Source organism: Pseudoliparis swirei, chromosome 17 (genome assembly GCF_029220125.1).
Source record: "Pseudoliparis swirei isolate HS2019 ecotype Mariana Trench chromosome 17, NWPU_hadal_v1, whole genome shotgun sequence".
Taxonomy (NCBI): domain Eukaryota; kingdom Metazoa; phylum Chordata; class Actinopteri; order Perciformes; family Liparidae; genus Pseudoliparis; species Pseudoliparis swirei.
This window is the reverse complement of record NC_079404.1, coordinates 3,830,538-3,851,744: the sequence shown is the minus strand read 5'-3', so window position 1 is coordinate 3,851,744 and position 21,207 is coordinate 3,830,538. Positions and strand designations below refer to the sequence as shown.

At 41.5% G+C, this 21,207-nt stretch overlaps 1 protein-coding gene across 2 annotated transcripts in view; it reads right to left on the bottom strand.

Annotated features, from left to right (window-relative positions):
* The window catches only part of si:ch211-250c4.3 (uncharacterized protein LOC100535981 homolog), a 43,687-nt gene that overhangs the window by 20,717 nt on the left and 1,763 nt on the right, over positions 1-21,207 (bottom strand). Inside the window, exon 1 of one of the 2 annotated variants that reach the window (XM_056435330.1) lies at positions 12,250-16,771. The exons of the other annotated variant lie outside the window; for it this stretch is intronic. Within the exon in view, the coding sequence (XP_056291305.1) occupies positions 12,250-12,328 (79 nt within the window). The 5' untranslated portion in view covers positions 12,329-16,771. Of the gene's footprint in view, positions 1-12,249; positions 16,772-21,207 lie in introns of those variants that run through there. 2 annotated transcript variants of the gene reach the window in all.

The window sequence follows — 21,207 nt, the reverse complement described above, 5'->3', positions numbered from 1 at the left end:
AGTTTGGGTTGAACCATCTTCTCGCTTAAAGTGATTTGACATTCATCGCATTGGTTAAGATTGGCAAACTCTCTTGGTCGGAGATGAAAGAAACCAGCATTGACCGTCGGTTCAAAACACGAGACGAACAGCATTTTTTTCCCACCATTCCCGACCCGACGGCCACGATAGATCTTTCCTTAATTATCGGGCCTTTGCAGAAAGGACTGACGCAGCTGTTTTTCTGTCCCCCATCTGCATACCTGGGCCGCCGGTTTGTTGTCGCACAGTGTGAAATGTCTCCGATATGCCTCAAAGGAAATGAAAGACCTTGAAATACTTGAGTTTTAGCCAAAGTGTATCTTAGGGCTGCTAGAGATTGCCAAACAGAAAAATTATGTAATACCCGGCTGATGAACAAATTTCAGAATAAAATGAAAGACCTTAGAAGCACACGTTTCTAAACCATTCTGCCAGCATCAATTGGCTAATTCTGGACTGGATCCAGTCTTTTGACTATGAATGGATCATATGCAGCATCATAAAAGTACATGTGTAGAGGCACGACTGGATGCTTGAAGGTGTTTCTGTAATCCTTCATTATATAACCCAAATACCACAGGCCCCATACAATGTGTCAGTGTGCGCTGCCTGCAGCTTTGATGTGAAGCTGTAGTGTAGACCATTACATGAAGCAGTCAAATGTGTCCTCTCATCTTTCTCACTGTGGGACATTTGATATGTCTCTCTGCCAATCAAATGGACATGTGTTCCTACCTTCTAACCATCGAGTTTGAAGAGAAAAGATAAAAGGGATTCACCTCGTTGGGACAGGGGGGGGGGCTTGATTAAACTCAGAAGAATATAATTCCAGAGTTGCGTATCACACCTCGACAATAATGGAGCTCGGGCGACTTCCTGCCGCATGAATTGGAGATCTTGGCGAGGCAAATATGAGATTAAAAGCTCTTTGAAGTGGTAAATCCGATGCTTTTATCCGCTCTGAGGGGAACGCTGGGGGAGGGAGTCCTCGGAGGGGATTTCTTTCCAAAGCATGTTGTGAGAATGTGAACGGAGGGGGAAGACTTTGGTGTATTGATAATAGGCTCTGCAAAAAAGCAAAAGCAGAAATGCAGTGCGTATGTGTTGCGTGGTTTAGATGATCCAGAGGGGGATGTTGTGATTCTGAAGGGTGGAGGCCTACAATGAATAATGCACAAGTGAAAAACAGGATGTAAGCTGATTGGAACTAATTGGGTTTTCAGCTTCGACTGTAACGGACTCACTGAAATGAAAATGATCTTTAAACTAGGTCCGTACAAAACGATGCAATATTTTCTTTTGTTTAAGTCCTAATTAAGTAAAGGAAGTTTAGGTTTATTTCCAGAAGATTTTTTTTCCCGCTCACACTCCTCACAAAACAGCAACACTCCCACATTTATTTTGCACATGTTGATGTAGCATTTTCCTGGAAATGAAATGTTTTTGTAACCCTGATGTTGCAAAGGAGCAGCTCTGCCAAAACACTGATAATACGGTGTTTGGTTATCAGCTTCGACAGCCTCTAAAGCAGGTCTCTTCCCGTGGTGCACTGCGCATGGGATTCAACAACAACAACAACAACAAAAAGAGCGTGGACATTTTTTAAATGCATTTTTCCTCTCTTTTTTTTACACAGTGCTCATTTGGTCATAATGAAGCAAACTCAACTCTTTCAAAGACGCATGGACAAAACAAACAATGAATGTGCTCATTAGCATCAGTTCTTCATTCACGTGACACATTTACCTGCCTTATGGATTCTTTGAGTATTTTTTAAAACCCAAACTACAATATTTCCCTAACTTTACAAGACTTGTTTACATCCATGATTCATAAGAAGAAGAAGAAGAAGAAGAAGAAATCTGAGAAAAGACAGTTTTGGATATATATATATATATATATATATATATATTCATCGTTTAACAGTGTCTTCCAAAACTGTCTTTACTCAGATCTCTTCATCTTCTTCTTCTTCTTCTTCTTCTTCTTCTTCTTCTTCTTCTCTGTCTTCTCCTTCTCTTTCTTCTTCTTCTTCTCTGTCTTCTTCTTTCTCTTCTTCTTCTTCTTCTTTCTCTTCTTCTTCTCTGTCTTCTTTTTTCTCTTCTTCTTCTTCTTCAAAAAAAATACTAAAGAATCCATAAGGAAGAATGAAGAACTGATGCTAATGTGCACATTATGTTATATATATATATATATATATATATATATGAAATTCCCACTCTCTAGACCCACCAACTCGATCCTCAAGGCCCTGAGTGTATTTACTTTGCCCACTATGGTTCTGTGTGACTTCAACACTGTAGTCAAGCCGTAAGTGTCTTTAAAATAGTCCACTTGTGGTGTGCTCAACTCAAGCCGTTTACTCCCAACGTAGCTTCTCTTCTTTGTAGAAGAAAAACTAAGTTCCTGTTATTGCCAAAAGCTGGGGGAAAATAGAAGAATGCGTACAACAATCTTTTTTGTTGGCTCAGCAGGTCACCTCTGATGCGAATTGTTTTTCTCACTGACCTCACTGTACTGAGTGAAACCCATTGTGTGGTAAGCCAAATCAGTGTTGACTCTCTCTTGAGCAATACAGCTCTGACCAGAGTGGGAAAAGTAAAATGGGAAGAGTGACCAGCAATGCCAACAATGGTCATGAAATGACAGCCATAAAGAATCCACGAGATTATCTATTCATAGAAACATTTATCTTAGAACTCCTCTGGTTGTCTTCCTGAAGTTTCTCAGTTTTTCTCTGCAGTCAGAGGATTAGCTCACAGAGGCAAATTAAATATTCATTATTACCAACCACAAAGTGTCCAATTTATTGTGAATTTAGCTCTTAAATTGAGTTACGCTATAATCTTATATGTATTCAACATCCATTTTAATATAAAGCCCGCTTTATTGTAATGTATTGGCCCCTTGTTGTCACATTGTGTTAATTTTAGATGTTGACAACTTGTAAAAAGTGCTATATAAAAATATTTTTCTTACGTGTACTAACTTACAGATGACCAGTCCTTTGATATGAATATGTACTTTTGGATTTCCGACACAATATGGCTTCAAAATCACAAAACTAAAATAGCTGGTGCAACTAATTTAGCGAAAGAGAACCCCAGTTGAGGAGAACTGCATCACCAAATGTACAATGTGATTAAAAATGAACTAAAGGAGGTCGTCTCTCAACATTTTACTGGACTATCAAAGGGAAAACTCCGCCTCAACATTTTTGACAGGACTGTAAACGGAGGGGAGATAGAAAGACGTAACACCCATGTCCAGTCTCCAGCGGCAGCTCCTGATCCTCTCATAATTGGCTGTATGTTTACGTGACCTGTCAGGATGTGTAGTGCGGAGTGGAATCAGTCTGCCGGGAGGTTCAACAGGTTCACGGGCAGCAGGGCGAACATGTGGGACCCTAACTGCCATGTACTGGAGAGTAAATGAACCGCTTTACTCAGATAGGTTGAGTATTTTCAAAATAAGGTCAACCTGAATAGAAAGAAGTAATGCAGCTATTTGTCATTATTTAATAGCCGTATACTTCCTCTCAGGATTACAGTTCTTGAAACCCGTTGGAAAAAGTTGCTAGCATGAACGTCATCCAGAAACAGGATGTCCATCCTACAATAACCACATGGCAAGACTTAGTATTTAAACAATAGTTGCATTAAAAATTCTCAAAAAGGCACCAAAACCCACTGAGAGGTTAAGTTTAGTGACTCAAATTAGCTCAGATGACACCAAGCAGAACGCTTTTTTTCTTAAAGGCGTTTTAACATCGAAGAGATGGGGAGCCCCCGGTGGATATTTGAGCAACTGCAGCTTCATTGTTTCGGGTAAACCTGTCGGAACATTTATGGCCGCTTCATTCAGGTGTCGGCCTGTGTGGCCCAGACATGTGACTGTTATACTGTCCTACACAAACCCAGTTTCTAGGAAATAGATTTTATTGGGTCATTGTTAAAGTATAGGAGGCATTGTGTCTTCCAACCTCTTCCTGGAACAAAGAAATCAAACAGTGACTCACTGGGCGGCCTGGAATCTCAATAATGCAAGGCATTGTAACGGACCTTTCCAGAAGTATGAATGGAACCGAGCATGTTGGAGCAAAATACTAAAAAAGAGAAGGTAGGTCGAGCAGATAAGATGTTAATTGTTCCCATCGAACAATCAAATCTTTCAGAAAGTTATCTCTCAACAGGGAAAAGTAAGAACGGTATTGATCCTTGTGGGTAAATTCTTCTCTGCATTTGACCCATCCTTAGTTATTAAGGAGCAGTGGGTTTCAGTGAAGCAACTCAAAGACACTTCAACTATGCGGAGAGCGAGGATCGAACCGGCTACCTTGTGGTCACGGGACGACCGCTCTACCCAGGAGCTACAGCCGACCCAAATTGTAAAGTTACTGTACACTTTGTCGCGTTCGATGCCCAAACTTTCTTTCTTTCTCCCCGGCAGCACCAGTATGGATAGAATAGGGATAGATTGTGCCAACGGTAAAAATAGATGAAACAAGACTATAGCCTAAGCCTTTTTGTAATCCATTACCAAGTAAAAATCATTTATGCTGAGTCCTATGCATTTTATATATTTTAAGAATCTTGCAAATCTCAAGGACTGCATTCTTGTCTCAAAGAGACTGGATTACTGCAACTCCTTATTTTGATTGGTGATGCTCCATCATATCTTAGGAGGCAGACACAGTCACAGACCTTCCTCTTTGACAGAGCTTATAGTTAGGGCTGAATCAGGTTTGCCCTGGTCCAGCCGATGGATCGTCTGGGTGTGGAATTCCTGCTCACGCCACTGTCCTGTTGAGACACCGCCATCTGCCTGATGGATCGTGGATCCTCCTTCCGATGTGAGGTTTTGGGGCAGGGATGTCTATGTCAAATTTGTAATTTGTGAAATTGGGCTATACAAATAAACTGAATTGAATTGAATTGAATTATTATATTTGTTGTGAACATTTTTATTAATGACGTGGGTGCAATGGACTAGCACCAAGCGAGACCAGCAAAGGCACGACAATAGCTTTGGTTTAGATGCCTGGAGCTACATGCTTTGTTTCAGTCCCTCATCCCCAACTCCAGAGCCAATTTCTTTGACGACTGGGTGGTCAGACAAACAGATTGAACCTGTTCCTGAACAAATTAAAAAGTCACCAAATATCTTTTCCAACTATATCTGGATTAAAACACAGATTAGCACTTCAGTGGCACTTAAATATCTCTTATTTTGGTACTTTTGTAGTTTGACTATGTTGAGGAAATGTTACTATCTGTATTCTTGTTGTTCTTAGTTTGAACTCTAGGTTGAAATGCACTTATTGAAAGTCGCTTTGGATAAAAGCGTCTGCTAAATGACATGTAAAGAAATATCATGACAATCTATCCAATCGCTGTTGGGATATTTTACTCTACACCCAAAATTACAGTCAGTGGGAATGTCAGAGCCAGATTTCATGGAAATCCATTGAAAAGTTGTCGGGACGTATCCGTCTGAACCAAAGTGGCGGCAAACCAACCGGCTGGCAGACGTTCTCATGCCCGGTTGATAGCAGATCAATGTCAAAACAAGTTCTGTGTTGTCCTGCGTGAAAGGTGAACACCCGAGAGGCAAATTCTCTCCACACTAACCCCCACACACCACGAGACTCCCTGCGTGCTACTGAACGTGGGCGTTGGGCATTAATCACGGAGGTGCAGACTGGTCCAGTGTGAACATCGTTCACGAGGACACTGGACTGTGGTGTCACCGTGTCATCTTTTCTCAATAAACAGAAGGAGACGATCTCACTTCAGCAGCTGAACGGTCCAATAATTTATTTCCGATTTATTTATTACCTTCCCATTGAAAATGCGGAAGGTTATGTTTTGATCGCCGTGTATTTATTTATTTATTTGTATGCGTGTTACTCGCATAACACAAAAAGTATTAATCCAAATCGCATGAAATTTGGTGGGATGATTGGTTATTATCCGGGGACCATTTGATTAGATTTTGGGATCAATCGGGTCAAAGGTCAAGGTCATGAAAAGGTCAAAATCTTCTTTTTACCATAGCGCAGTCAATTTGTATCCAATTGGCATGCAACTAATGCCAAAATGTTCATAATTCAATGCCCAATCTTGTGATATGCGAAGGTATGCGCTCTACCGAGTGCCCATTCTAGTTTGAAAATGTAAAAAAAATGTGAACGTGAATGTTTCGAAATCATGAAATGACAGGCTGAATTAGAACAAATTGTTTCCGTGTCAATCAAACATCGGACATTGGTTTTGACTCACCGCTTCCCTTTTTGTTTTCTGATGTGATTTTCTCAGCGCCTGTCTGCTCCTGAATTACCAGCAGACAATAAGAAGCCAGTTGACTTCATTGAACTCTGACTTCTTGCTTTTGTGAAACAATCCCTCTCTTTTCCCGCAATCCTCTCTCAGCAACCACCACCGTCAGCCGGACAGGTGTCGGCCCCCGGGAGAACCAGCTGTCCTCATCCCTCCAAAACAACACAAACAGATATTCTATCCTGTAATTGTCAACACCGGCTGACTCGGAGCATTTCCAGCCTCCGTGCTTTGACTAAGAACCCCAACATATGATTACAGACGGCCGGCCCCCTTTCCCACCCGTCTTAACGCCTCTTTTCTGCCTAAAGAAACGTCCTGCAGACATTTCCCATCATGCTCATTTCACCTTCCAGGAGGCAATGTCAATCAAGTGAATTCCTTACCTTCCTTAAGTCAGATGTTTCAGGACTAAGGGGGTTAAGTGGTTGCCCTGTTGCCCTCTCTAATGGACACCTTGAGAACAAAGCTCTAAGCTGCCTGGAAGGCTCGAGGGGAAACACAGCCCACATCCAGGGGCTACCAAACAACACAGAGCTCCATCGCAAACCCGTCCTCTCTGCTACCATTAGAAGAAGAAACATGTCTGTTCAATTCAGTTTATTTTATACAGCCCAATATCACAATTTACAAATTTGCCTCAGTGGGCTTTACAATCTGAACACATACGACATCCCTGACCTTTGACCTCACATCGGATCAGGAAAAACTCCCAAAAAATAGGAAAAAAACATCAGCAAGGCCATGACGGGAGGCATCAGACCCAGCCAGGTCCGATAGACCCGATGAGATGTGAAGTCACAACGATTTTGAGGAGGGAGTACAGTTAGTAATGTGAGATGGAGAGATGACAATGCATCCATAAGTAGAGAAAGAAGAGGAGAGAGGTGCTCAGTGTGTCCTAAAACGTCCCCCAGCAACCTGTAAGCTTATAGCAGTACATCTAGGGGCTGGACAGCCGATGCAGTGCATTGTGGGGGTTTTGTTGGGATGAGAAGAATTTATTGAATAAAAAAAGGAAGATATCTTTTGTTCTGCTGCATCAATTTGTTCATACTTTTTCATCACGCACAAATTCAGCTACGCTTCTGAGCAGGCCCGTTCCAGGGGAGATTCCTGGGGCCCAGCTGCTCGGGGAGAGCCCATCGCAGCTGGGCCCCAGAACCCATGCTTATCCTGAATATAGGTAATTTACCATTACGCACGTTCCAGCTACGTTCCGTAGGGCCCTGGAAAAAAACAAACATGAGCTAACCAGTGGGGCATGTTCACGTGCACGAACATGCACGAAAAGACAGTCGGCCCGTCGGCCCTGTGAACAAAGAGAGAAGCTCTGATAGCAACGCACAGAGAGAGAGAGAGAGAGAGAGAGAGAGGGAGGTCATTCTCTGCTCACGTAGACTTTACTCTTCTATATCTTTAAATGAAAGTTGATGGCGAGATATTAATCAGCCATGCGCTAGAACTATTACTTTTAAGAGGACGGTTTGTGAACTGGATTACAGCTCATGCTTCCAAAAATATTTCAGTACACAAGACGCTGTTGCCATGTGTGTCGGGGGCGGAGGCTTCTTCTCCCCGACACATCTTAGGACGCATCACCTCCAGAAGCCCTCGGGCTAAATGGCCTCTCAGCTTCTGAGCACAAGAGGCCACAAACAGGCTGCGACAAGGCGGTGATTTTGACAGTCCAGGTGGGTTGTGGGTCGGCCAGGCCCCTGTTAGCACGCTGGGTGGTCAGTGGTCGAGACTGACCACTGGTGCTGCAGATTAGAGGCTTTGAGTGGAGGTGTTAACGAGCGGTCGGTTTGGGGAGGGTTTGGTGTTTTAAATGTCAATCAGAAATATTTTTGTGGTTATCCAAATCTTTTTGGGCTAGTTTTTTAATGAGGACCCTAAAAAAAATGCATCTTGAAACTACAACTTTGCAAGTGAAAGGACCGAGGTTCGCTTTTCGTACGATCTTTACAGTAAAATTATTTTTTTCAGACCGCTGGTTATTCTACTGAACGGTTCTGAAGCAGCGTGATTTTCCTTTGAGGACTTTAAACACAAGACATGTGATGAGGTGGGACATACCACTGACTGAACCCCCCCCTCCACACACACACACACACACACACACACACACACACACACACACAAACTATCACCACCCTCCGGACTCATCGCTCAACACGTGGCCCAGCTGGGATGCCTGTTCTGTTTTCCACCTCTCTCTCTCGACCGTGGCGTCATCAACCTTAAGGATAATACCCAGACTCCCTCTTTATCATCGCTCAAGGCCCCCCTCCCCTCCCCTCCCCCATCCCCCAACCCAGAAACCATTAAGATAAGGCAAGAATGTGCAGGAGCACTGTAACTCAGGTCACATCTCCTTCGACTAATTTCCTCTGACAGTTTCTTGTTTGACTTCCCGTCCCTCCAAAACAAAAGGACATACGTGGGGGCTTGAGAGGTCTTTATGTAGCCACAACAATCTCCAGCTGCATTCACATGAAGCACATACAGGGACGTTTTTTTTAAATTTAGCATCTTTCTGATGGTCACGTTTCATGGGGCATCTACTGTTTTTTAATTTTGTATTCCTTGTCGTGTGTTTCTTGTCTGTTGTGTCTATTTTTTGTCCGTATGACTTGTTGGTGGCAAATGAGTTTTCCCACTGGGGATTCATCCATTTTTCAAATCTAATATCCAGCATGTCATTCACCCATTCATACACCGCCTGCCCATTGGGACTAACCGACCATTAATACTCATTCTCACACCGGTGGCACGGCAGAGTGTCATAGTGCGAGAATGTGTTGCATAACAAATGAATTAGTGGTGTGATAAATCCAATTAAAGTCATGCATTCAAAATGCGAAAGAATAAAATGTAAAAGTATATTTAAAACTTACTCACAGTGGCAGCTGGTGGAATACATTTTTGTTAGGGCCAGAATGATAAAATGCAAAAAAAGGTATCAAACTACTTTGTAGTTAAATATTTTAAATGTATTCCAACACTGACATAAGGACATCTTATTGAGTATATTAATATATATATATATATATGTATATATAAATATATATATATATTAATACATATATAATATATATATATAATATAAATATATATAATATATAATCAGTATAATATGATATATAAATACCATCTAATGTAACTATACATATCATAAATATATTGTAAGAAAATATAAATAATTTATAATATAAATCACATACATATATAACATCTAATAGAACATGTTTATATATCAAGATGGACCGATGAACCTTAGAGGGGTAAAGTGTCTCTGTTTTTACCCTCGTTGTGTTTCTTCACCTCCTCCGGTGTCGTCGTCCAGCTGTTCGTGACGTTCCCTTTGCCCAATATGACTGCTTGAGGAGTTATCATGTGTGTCCTGGTGTTCATGTTTTCTGTGTCTCTCGCTTTGGCCCACAGCTGAATCTATTTTAGGACACTGATTAGCTAAATTGTAGATCACTCATTTCTATCTTTAATCAGTGATTGGCTAAACTGCTTCTTAGACCCGCCTCTTCAGGGCCAAAAGGAATCGGCCCCAGCTCAGCTGAGACATGCAGACAGGCGGAGAGGACGTGCGGGAAAAGCATATATTTTTACAAATATTACATTACTGGTTAATTCCATATCTCCAAAACACAAAGATTGACAATGTGTATAATTTATAAACATTATTAATAATATTATTATAATTATTTTTTTGTTTTTTGTGTGTGTGGCTCAAGGTGGGTGGGGCCAGGCCCCGTGGCCCTCTATTGGCCAGCCGCCATGTTTACTCACCTCAATCCCTATAGTCTCTGAATATCTGGAAGGTTGTATATTACAGAATCCCACTGACTGTGCCTCAGTATTGCATATTTCAGGTATTAGTTTGTTTTCGGCCTGTTTCGTAACAGCGGTTGTTCTTTATTTTGAAGAGTTGAAAATTAAATTGTGATTTTTCGTATCATCTGTATTGATAAGAGGGAGAGAAGTTTCATGGGCGGCCATTAATCTAAATGTTTTGGTTTTTTTTCTCCCTTACTGTTCTGCAGCCTCATGAAAACACGGCACGCCAGATTCCAGTGATTTTGTTCTGCCGTGTTCTTGTTCTGCAGCTTGGAGAACAAACAGCGTCGGCTCCCCGGAAAATCTCCCACTCCTGAACAACGTCAGCGTTATCTCAACAATGGTCTTCTTCTTCTTCTTCTTCTTCTTCTTCTTCTTCTTCTTCTTCTTCTTCCTTCTCTGAGTAACACGGCAAACAATGCGAGCGCTGTCGAGCAAAGCAAAGGGGCTTCCTCGCAACGGGAACAATGAACTGATTTATCTCCCCCCCCCCCCCCCCCCAAAAAAAACAACAACAACATCAACAAGGCCGGAGGATTTGCTGCCTGTGCGTATACTGGCGAGGAGCTGACAGCGACGTCTGAAAGAGGCTCGTGGAATGCCGGGCAACCCGACGCCAAGATTAGCGAAGGAAGAGAGGGATGAGAAGGAGAAGTCTCGCTGTGGTGTCGCGTTGCTTTTGGGATTTTGTCTGGCAGCGAGTCAACGCACACGTTAACGAATAAACCTTCACGTGGTGGAGATATGTTTAGTTTTCCTGCTTGTTCTGCTGCCTCCAAATGCCCCAAAAACAATGAATGTCACTTTAAACAATGATGTGAATCGCACTAACAGAATGATTTTTTTGTCGTATTTTATTAAAGCAACTTATATACACTGCCGTTCAAAAGTTTGGGGTCACTTAGAAATGCCTTTATTTTTCAAAGAAAAGCACTGTTTTTTCAATAAAGATAACATTAATCAAAAATACACACTATACATTGTTAATGTGGTAAATGACTATTCTAGGTGGAAGTGTCTGGTTTCTAATGAAATATCTCCAGAGGTGTATAGAGGCCCATTTCCATCAACTATCACTCCAGTGTTCTAATGGTACATTGTGTTTGCTAATCGCCTTAGAAGACTAATATCTGATTAGAAAACCCTTGTGCAATTATGTTAGCACAGCTGAAAACAGTTATGCTGGTGATATAAGCTATACAACTGGCCTTCCTTTGAGCTTGAAGTTTGAAGAACAAAATTAATACTTCAAATATTAATCATTATTTCTAACCTTGTCAATGTCTTGACTATATTTTCTATTCAATTTTCAATTCATTTGATAAATAAAAGTGAGTTTTCATGGAAGGCACGAAATTGTCTGGATGACCCCAAACTTTTGAACGGTAGTGTATATATTTAATAGTTATGACGTTGTGTCACTTTCTATTCGCTTTACATGCAAGGCTTCTTTAATGGACGAAGACACATGGGTACAGGAGCTTCCCTGGCTGTTTTTTGGTCCAGTTCAAGTTGTCTCCTGATGGAAGAGGAGGTATACAGGCCGGAGTTTTCTATGTCTGTGTTGGTGGTGGGGGGGGGATTTACACAGTATTTACAATCCCCAGTTTTCATTTTTTAAATCCTGTCTATCAGCGAACCAACACGTTTTATGACGAGGTGCCAGAGAAGAAGAAGATGAAGACTTTGGTATTTAAAAGTTCCCCCTGAATGTTTATAATGCCCGTAAAAAAGAAAATTGAATTGGCTGAGAATCTAATTAAATGTTCATTTAACAGACATGAGTCATGTGATGGAGCTGCCGGTCCCGCTCAACCAAGTGCAGATTGTCTTCCCGTCAAAGTGTCCCCGGAGACCCACAGCGAAGTCACGTCTGAAGGTTTGCCTCTGAGGCCCTCAGACGGCTCATCACCTGATCAGAAAGCCACCAGAGAGGTCAAATGAAACCCTCCGACTGAAACGACTGCTGTTAGACGACACACACACACACATGCCGCGGAGGAAGACAAGAAACCGAGGTGGGAGGCGACCGTACCTTTCCTCCACGGGGCCAGGATGGAGAACGACTTCTGCCAGCTCATGACCAGCCCGGCCTTCTTCTTCTTCACGCTCATCGTGCCCCGTAAAAACAATCCCCCGACGGTCGAGGGAGAATTCAAATGTGGTGGAAGTTGCAGAAAGATCCAAATCCTTCACCCCACCCCCCTACACACACACACACACACACACACACACACACACCCCTTAGAGATTCCTCATCATGCTTCTCGAGAGGTCGCCGGGTGATTCGTCCTCGAGCGGGGTCATGGTACCTGTGCCTCACCGCCTGCTGGACGGCCTGAGCGCTGGTGTGTGTGTGAGTGTGTGAGAGAGAGAGCTCCAGCTGAGAAAAGTTAAAGGGGGCTGGACTCCACTCAGAGGAGGAGGAGGAGGAAGAGGAGGAGGAGGCTAGAGGGAGAGAGGAGGAGCAAGGAGAAGTCTCAGGGAGGATTTATACCCAGCCTGAAGGCGAACAGGGTGCGACACGAGCTGGAGGAAGTGCAACAATCAGTTTAATGATTCACACCGAGCACAGCTCCAAACGTCAGACACTCACAGGGAATCCCCCGTTGAGGGTTGAACCACCCTAAAGCTTCGAGAAACACAGAGATATTAAACCAATAACATGATTGACATGTTCATTGTCACTGTTAACCCTCCTGTTAACCTTCAAATGTACTGACATCTTTTACCACTGGGGCCAATTTGACCCGAGCAATTAAAACCGGGAGAAAATTATTAGAATTAATATTGTTTCCTAAGTTTAAGTGTCAGGTATGTTTGTTTGTTGACTACCTAAATAGCCCTTTAAATAAATAATAAAGTTGATATTTACCTTCGCATTGAAAATGCGGAAGGTTATGTTTTGATCGCCGTGTATTTATTTATTTATGTATTTGTATGTGTGTTCCTCGCATAACACAAAAAGCATTAAACCGAATCGCATGACATTTGGTGGGATGATTGGTTATTATCCGGGGACCATTTGATTAGATTTTGAGATCAATTGGGTCAAAGGTCAAGGTCAAGGTAATGAAAAGGTAAAAATCTTCTTTTTACCTTAGCACGGTCAATTTATATCCAATTGGCATGCGACTAATGCCAAAATGTTCATAATTCAATGCCCAATCTTGTGATATGCGAAGGTATGCGCTCTACCGAGTGCCCATTCTAGTTTAAGGTGTATTTTATGCTTTGTAATTCACATTGTTTGAATACTACATTTTCAAAAATGTTAATGTATACACCGAGAGTTCAGTTCGGTCATGGAAATTTGGTTTAAAGTCATAGAAAAGTCCTGGAAATCCATTGGTCAACATGTGTAAGAACCCTGATTCTAGGAGTTAAAAGTTGCTGGAAAGCTGAGATCATTTCCTTCTGCAGAAACACAATCTGTCCCGAGCGTTGAGCCGTGAGCTTTGCTTTCTATCTTCAGCAGGAACCACCGACCGACGGTATCAGTGAGAGCATCGACACTTCAGGGAACGCTGTCTTTAATTAACTCTCGCAAGCCAGGAAATACCAGAGTACGTATCAGATGATTTGATAAAGATTCCACGACAGTGTCATTATCACTTTATTTTTTTCCGAAAAATGTGAAAAGAACTGCGTCAAAATGTGTGCCGGAACATTTGTCTTCCCCCAGTGGCCTGCACTTTTATTTCTATGAGCAATGTTATTTCAATATCACATTCCTTCCAAATATTGACGCTTTCCTGGATCTCCCCTCGCCTGGCATTTTTGAAACATTATCACTTTGTTTTTACTTCACAAAGTGGAAAAACAAAGCGACGCTATGGAATGCAGACACACCCGCCACATACTCTTCGAGCGCTGCGAGGCTGAAGGATCTCCCTCCTCCGCTCCCCCTGCCTGAGAGCCTTGGAAAGTCAGTCTGCCTTCAGAAAACTGTCGTTCAACATTTAGACTGCTGTTCAAAAGTTTGGGGTCACCCGGACAATTTTGTGTTCTCCATGAAAACTCACACTTTTATTTATCAAATGAAATGCAAAATGAATCGAAAATATAGTCAAGACTTTGACAATGTTAGAAATAATGACTTTTATTTTAAATATTTATTTTGTTCTTCAAACTTGTGGCTCAAAGGAAGGCCAGTTTTATAGCTTCTCTCACCAGCATAACTGTTTTCAGCTGCGCTCACATAAAAAGGGTTTTCAAGGGTTTTCTACCCCTCCGTTAGTCTTCTAAGGCGATAACACAATGTACCATTAGAACACTGGAGATGGGCCTCTACACACCTCTGTAGGGACTTATTAAACAACAGAGAATAGTCATTTGCCACATTAACTATGTAGAGAGAGTATTTATGATTCATTTAATGTTATCTTCATTGAAAAACCAGAGCTTGTAAAATAAGGACATTTCTAAGTGACCCCAAACTTTTTAACGGTAGTGTACGTGCTACGTCTGAAATGTGTGTCACGTTTGTCTCGGGCCGACCGATCGACTCTCCTTTTTAATTAGCCAAAGGACTTGAGGTCAGCACGTGCCCACATGCGTGGTTACGGTACTCGTACAGCGGCGGCACACATCGCGTCTCTCATTCTGACCAGAATAACTCTGATTTCTTGAGATGAATGTAACATGATTGTCAGTCGCTTTGGATAAAAGCGTCAGCTCAATGTAATGTCATGTAAAAATAGCTTGAGCAAACGTCATTCGCTCCCGCCTTAATTTCATTCGGAAAAGGTGGAAAGACAATCCCGGCGTGTGGGGAATAACTCTAGACATCGTTTTTCAGAGCCTGTTTTTATTTTAAGAGTTGTCCGCGGAGCTCGATCTCAACGGCGTGAAGCAGTTTCTGTGCGAGTGTCTGAACACGACGGTCGGTGGTGCAGGGAGCACCAGAACGCGTCTTGCCGAGGTCACCAGATTGGCCGGGGTCACGGGGTCAAGGAAAGGTGTAACAGAGAATTCATGAGGAGTTAGGAAAAGACAAAGAATCCTACTACTTCACTAAACTACGTAATTATGACGCAACGGCAGACGTCACTGACTGAGGTCTGCAATGGCGAAATTACAACAAAGAACGACTAGAAAAAGCACTAAAACATATCCAAACTAAATCTATGAGAGTGTGGCATGCAGGCTGTATAAGCAGCTCCTTCAGTGACCGGCCGATACGCTCGTGTGAAGGAGAGAAACCAGAGGTCCTTCCTTCCTGCTGCCGCCTCGGTTAACAATCAACACCGCGTCAGCAGAAACAGGCGACTCAATCGAACAATATCAATGAAACTGTTCAATATCAACGTTTCCTTTTTGCAATAATTTAGATTCAAACGTTTGTTTGAATTTTTGTTTTTAGCATGTCCCAGTTCTGAACCATTTTACTCAGTTAGGAACCTTCATCAGCAAAAATTATACTTTTTGACCGCTGCCCAGTTCTGTTTGGGTGGAGGTGGGGGGGGGATTCTTTATTTAATTAATTAATGAACTTAATTGTATTTCATCTATTCAAGTATTTTTTTTCTTTCTTAACTTGTTCCGCCTTTTTCATGTTTAATGGACTTTGTTCTGGATGCTCAACACAAAAAAGGCTGAAAAAGGAAAAGTTTACAACAGACACTTTGGACAATGGTCGGATTGTTTGACTGCCTTCTTCTTCTTCTTCTTCTTCTTCTTCTTCATTGCATTCTCGTATTATATTACATTAAACTGATGAGTACAGTGTTATTTAATAAGACACAACTACAGAAATAACTGCTAAAACTGCATTATTAAACTGCATCTCCCTATTACAATGGGCACACAACAATAGAGGTGAATTGACAGTGTATTAGAGTGACAGTTAATAGACGAATATAAACCAATTATTGTCTTCACGCTCATGCACCGGAGGAAGAATACCGGGAGCTCAACACGATTGCAAAATTGGACATTAATTAATTTAAAAGTTTTAGGCTAATTAAAGTTAGTTTATGGGTTATTTGCAGTGATGTGGCTTGAGGACAACAGGAACTGAGAGTGGTTCCCGAGATCTAAGCGCAGGAAGCAGACGTTTAGGGTGAAACCACAAAAAAATCACGAGCGATATCCTGAGAGCTGCGACACTCCGGAGGGAGGCGGCCCACCGGAGACGTCATGCTGGAGGTGATGAGGTGATTGCAGCCAGGTGTGCAGGTAAGCCAGGTGGGGATGATTCATAATGAGCGCCCCCAAGACACAGACACAGTGACTGATGGGAGGAGGCGGAGGAGACACCGGGAAAGAGAAACATAGGAATGTCGGAAAACCCTGAGGTCACGCCGAGGTCACAGACCGTAGTTTTGTATTTAATAGTTGAGGAACTCTGATCTGGATTCACGACCACAAGCAACTATGGACATCCGCCGGCACGACAACAGAGAAAGGGTGCTGAACACAACTGATCACTGATGTAACTGATGACATCAAAGAAAGTAAAAATATGGTGATATATTTTTTTTAAATGTAAAGACATGAATCTGGAGAAGTATAGACGTAACAGAATCGATGAAGCATAATAAGTAACGGTTAATGGGGACAAGCTCTTGAAATTCTGGTTTATTTGCTTTGTTGTAAATATGTATTTGTATGTATGTATGTATATGTGTATGTATGTCTGTGTATATATATATGTATATGTATACATATATATGTGTATATATATGTATATATATATATTAGTGCTGTGAAAAATAACGCGTTAACTCAGTTAATTAAATTACAGGTTTAACTAGTTTTGTTTTTTAACGCATTTAACGCATGCGCAGAATGAGCTTCCAATCCGTCTGTTGTTGGTCGTCGGGACGAAAAAAAAGTCACTTGCAAAATGAGCTTCCAATACACCACTTCAATCTGAACTCTGTCCGCTCTCATGCAGACGGTCTGTTCATCGGTAATGATCCTTCCGCAGGTTCACCTCCGGAAACCTTGTTACGACTTTTACTTCCTGTAGATCAGGGTCTCAACACGTCGATCGCGACCTGCCAGTCGATCGCGGCGTAGTGTCGGTAGATCGCATGACATTAAAGAGATTGGCCCGCCCCTGACATGTTCTCTATAGCACGTCTTTGTTCTTTTATTAAACTAAACGTCTGTTGTTGATCGTATCTCCACAGCAGCATGTCATTTCTGTCTCTTCGCGTTGTGTTAACACTTAAAGATCTCCGTCTCGCGCCACAGAGCTCCGTGCGCGCGCATCGGGACCGAGCAAAAAAAAAGTCACTTGTCAATCTGTCCACCTGTCCGGGCCGGTGAGGTTTCAGCTTTGCAGCGGTGTCCCCGCCGTCCCTTTGATCACGGCCCAGTTCATGAAGAAAACCCACACAGTCAGTTTGCCTCAGCAGCTGCTAGAGGAAGACTAGAGGCCTTTAGATTGTATCATGGTGGAGTTAATGGTTGACAAACAAGAGAAACATTTTCTGTTTAACCCTCCTGTTACCTTTACATTTACTAACATATTTTACCCTCGGGGTCAATTTGACCCCAGCAATTAAAACCTCCAGAAAATTATTAGAATTAATATTGCTTCCCAAGTTTAAGTGTGAGGTACTTTATGTTTGTTTGTTGACTACCTAAATAGCCCTTTAAATAAATAAAAAAGTTGATATTTCTTATATGTTTGACACAGTGAAAAACAGCCTGGGGTCAAATTGACCCCAAAGAACACCGACATTAAACATTGAATGGGGTCAAATGGACCCGAAAGGTAACAGGAGGGTTAAACATTCTGTTTAGGATGAAGATGTATTAATGTTCCATATGGAAGAAAACTGCTAAATAACTGCTGAGTTGCAGCACCATTGTATAGAAGAATGTATAAATGTATATATCCGTCTTTTGTCATAAATCTCTATGTTCTCACAAAATATACCGAGAATATCGGTAATATGTGATTAATCATGATTAATCCACAAAAACCTCTGATTAACCCGATTAAAATTTTTAATCGTTTCACAGCCCTAATATATATGTATATATGTGTGTATATATATATGTATATATACATATATATATATGTATATATGTATATACATATATATATATGTATGTATATATATATGTACTGTATATATATATGTATATATGTATATATATATATGTGTGTATATATACAGGACTGTCTCAGAAAATTAGAATATTGTGATATGATTATTACAGCTTAAGAAAACTCTAAAATCCTATCTCATAAAATTTTAATATTTCCTCAGACCAAGTAAAAAAAAAGATTTATAACAGCTGAGTGTTTGTCAATTAGACAATTCAAGTGATTTGTTTAATACCCTACTAGTATACTTTTTCATGATATTCTAATATTTAGAGATAGGATATTTGAGTTTTATATATATATGGTTCTTTGAAATAAGTTTTTTGAGAAATCATAGGTTAGGGCACTTTTAAGCCAGATGTCTTCAGCCTTGACCCTTTCGGTCAGTCACTTTCTTCTTTTGTTGAATTCTGATTGTTGTATATTTTGCTGATCGAATGTAAACTAAACTCAAACTCAAACATCAGAACATCTCATTCCGGATCCCTCTCAAACGCTCCCAGTGGAGGAGGAGAGCTGGATTCCATCGGCCCCCGGCATGTTACCGGATCTCTTTCAAGCCGAACATCAAGAACTGCAGTGGCATCTCTGAAGGCAGCTGCCCGAGCCCTCGAGCCTCGGGTCTCCATTCATCACTCCATTCATCTGAGACAAGCTGCTCGGAGACAGTGCCTATAATACTCCGGTGTCTGCCATGTTGGTTACTGCAGGAGTTCACATCATTTACTATCCACCAGTCTTTATATTCAAATTGGAACATTCCTTTATCCAGACAGGAAGCCCCGGCCGACAGGAGCGCTGGCCAGAGCAATCGGGTCTGAAATGTATGAAGGTCAAGTAGAGAGAGAAGAGGAGAGAGGAGCTCAGTGTATCCTAAACGTCCCCCAGCAGCCTATCAGCCTCTAGCAGCATCTCTAGGGGCGGGACCAGGTGAACCTGGTTCAGCCCGAACTATAAGACTATAAGAGGAAAGTCTTAACCCTCCTGTTACCTTTAGGGTCAATTTGACCCCATTCAATGTTTAATGTCGGTGTTCTTTGGGGTCAATTTGACCCCAGGATGTTTTTCACTGTGTCAAATATATAAGAAATATCAACTTTTTTATATATTTAAAGGGCTATTTAGGTAGTCAACAAACAAACATGAAGTACCTGACACTTAAACTTGGGAAACAATATTAATTCTAATAATTTTCTGGAGGTTTTAATTGCTGGGGTCAAATTGACCCAGAGGGTAAAATATGTCAGTAAATGTGAAGGTAACAGGAGGGTTAAGTCTCCATGAGGAGACTGTGTCTGCCTCCAGGACTGAAGGTTCCATAAAAGAGGAGGAGCTTGATACCTGAAGGCTCTGGCTCCCATCCTACTTTTTAAGACTCTAGGAACCACAAGTAGCCTCGCATTTAGTGATCGCAGCGCTCTAGTGGGGAAATATGGTACTACACGCTCCTTAAGATATGATGGAGCATCACCAATCAAGGCTTTGTAGGTGATTAATGGTTATTACCTTCACATTGAAAATGCGGAAGGTTATGTTTTGATCGCCGTGTATTTATTTATTGATTTATTTGTATGCGTGTTATTCGCATAACAAAAAAAGTTTTAAACCGAATCGCATGAAATTTGGTGGGATGATTGGTTATTATCCGGGGACCATTTGATTAGATTTTGGGATTGATCAGGTCAAAGGTCAAGGTCAAGGTCATGAAAAGGTCAAAATCTTCTTGAATCGCATGAAATATGGTGGGATGATTGGTTATTATCCAGGGACCATTTGATTAGATTTTGGGATCAATCGGGTCAAAGGTCAAGGTCATGAAAAGGTCAACATCTTCTTTTTACCATAGCACGGTCAATTGTTATCCAATTGGCATGCAACTAATGCCAAAATGTTCATAATTCAATGCCCAATCTTGTAATATGCAAAGGTATGCGCTCTACCGAGTGCCCGTTCTAGTTCTTGATGTTACTGGGAGCCAGTGGAAAGCAGCTCATACAGGAGTCATGTGATCTCTTTTCTGCAGCATTCTGGATCAACTGGAGGAACTAATTTTCTGTATCTTTCCCTGATATTTTAAACAGGATTTCAACATAATTATAAGGTGTGATTTAAATCGGGGTGTCAAACTCAAAGTAATGAAATATACAATCTGGGACATCTTGTGTTTCAATGAACTAATCCGTATGTACATCAGTCCTGAATAAGGCCCGATGTGTCGAAGCTTATTCTTGAGACCTTAATCTTCATCTTTGACTGAAATATTACGCAAAGTGGTTCTGCATCCTGTCCGGAGTGGAATGTAAGTGGTGAGACAACGGAGAACACTTCAAAATAACAGACGACTCACGCCGTCATTGTTTTCACGCGACTTCGGGAGATCATTACATCATCGGCTGTTGTTGGTCGGGTTGTGTCAAATGCTAAAAACACACCCCTCTCTCTCTCTCTCTCTAACCCATGACGCCGTGACCTGCACACACACACACACACGCATTAGTAGATTTATTACGCTGTTAACGTATGAAAAATCCTGAAATGTGTTATTATTCTAATTCTTTGTACTTTTCTCTTTCTGTCTTTTATCTCTGTCTCTCTGTCTGTCTCTCTCTCTGTCTGTCTCTATCTCTCTGTCTCTCTCTCTCTGTCTCTCTCTCGTCCGTTTTTTAAACCGCTCTCGTGTGAATGAATCGTTGATGTTTTAACGATTGCGTTTGTTCCGTCTTTGAAGAGTTGGTGTGTGTACAGTCTTGTATTTTTTAGTGTGATTTTTAACACTTTATTTTGACTTTACTTTCTCTCTCTCTCCTGTTTCCAACTAGTTTTTTTTAGGATATTCAGCCTTTTTGTGTCTTTATAGCAAGTGTATGACATACGTGACGTGTTTCTTTAAAGGGCTTTACGCTATAAAGCAGCCCATGAATATGA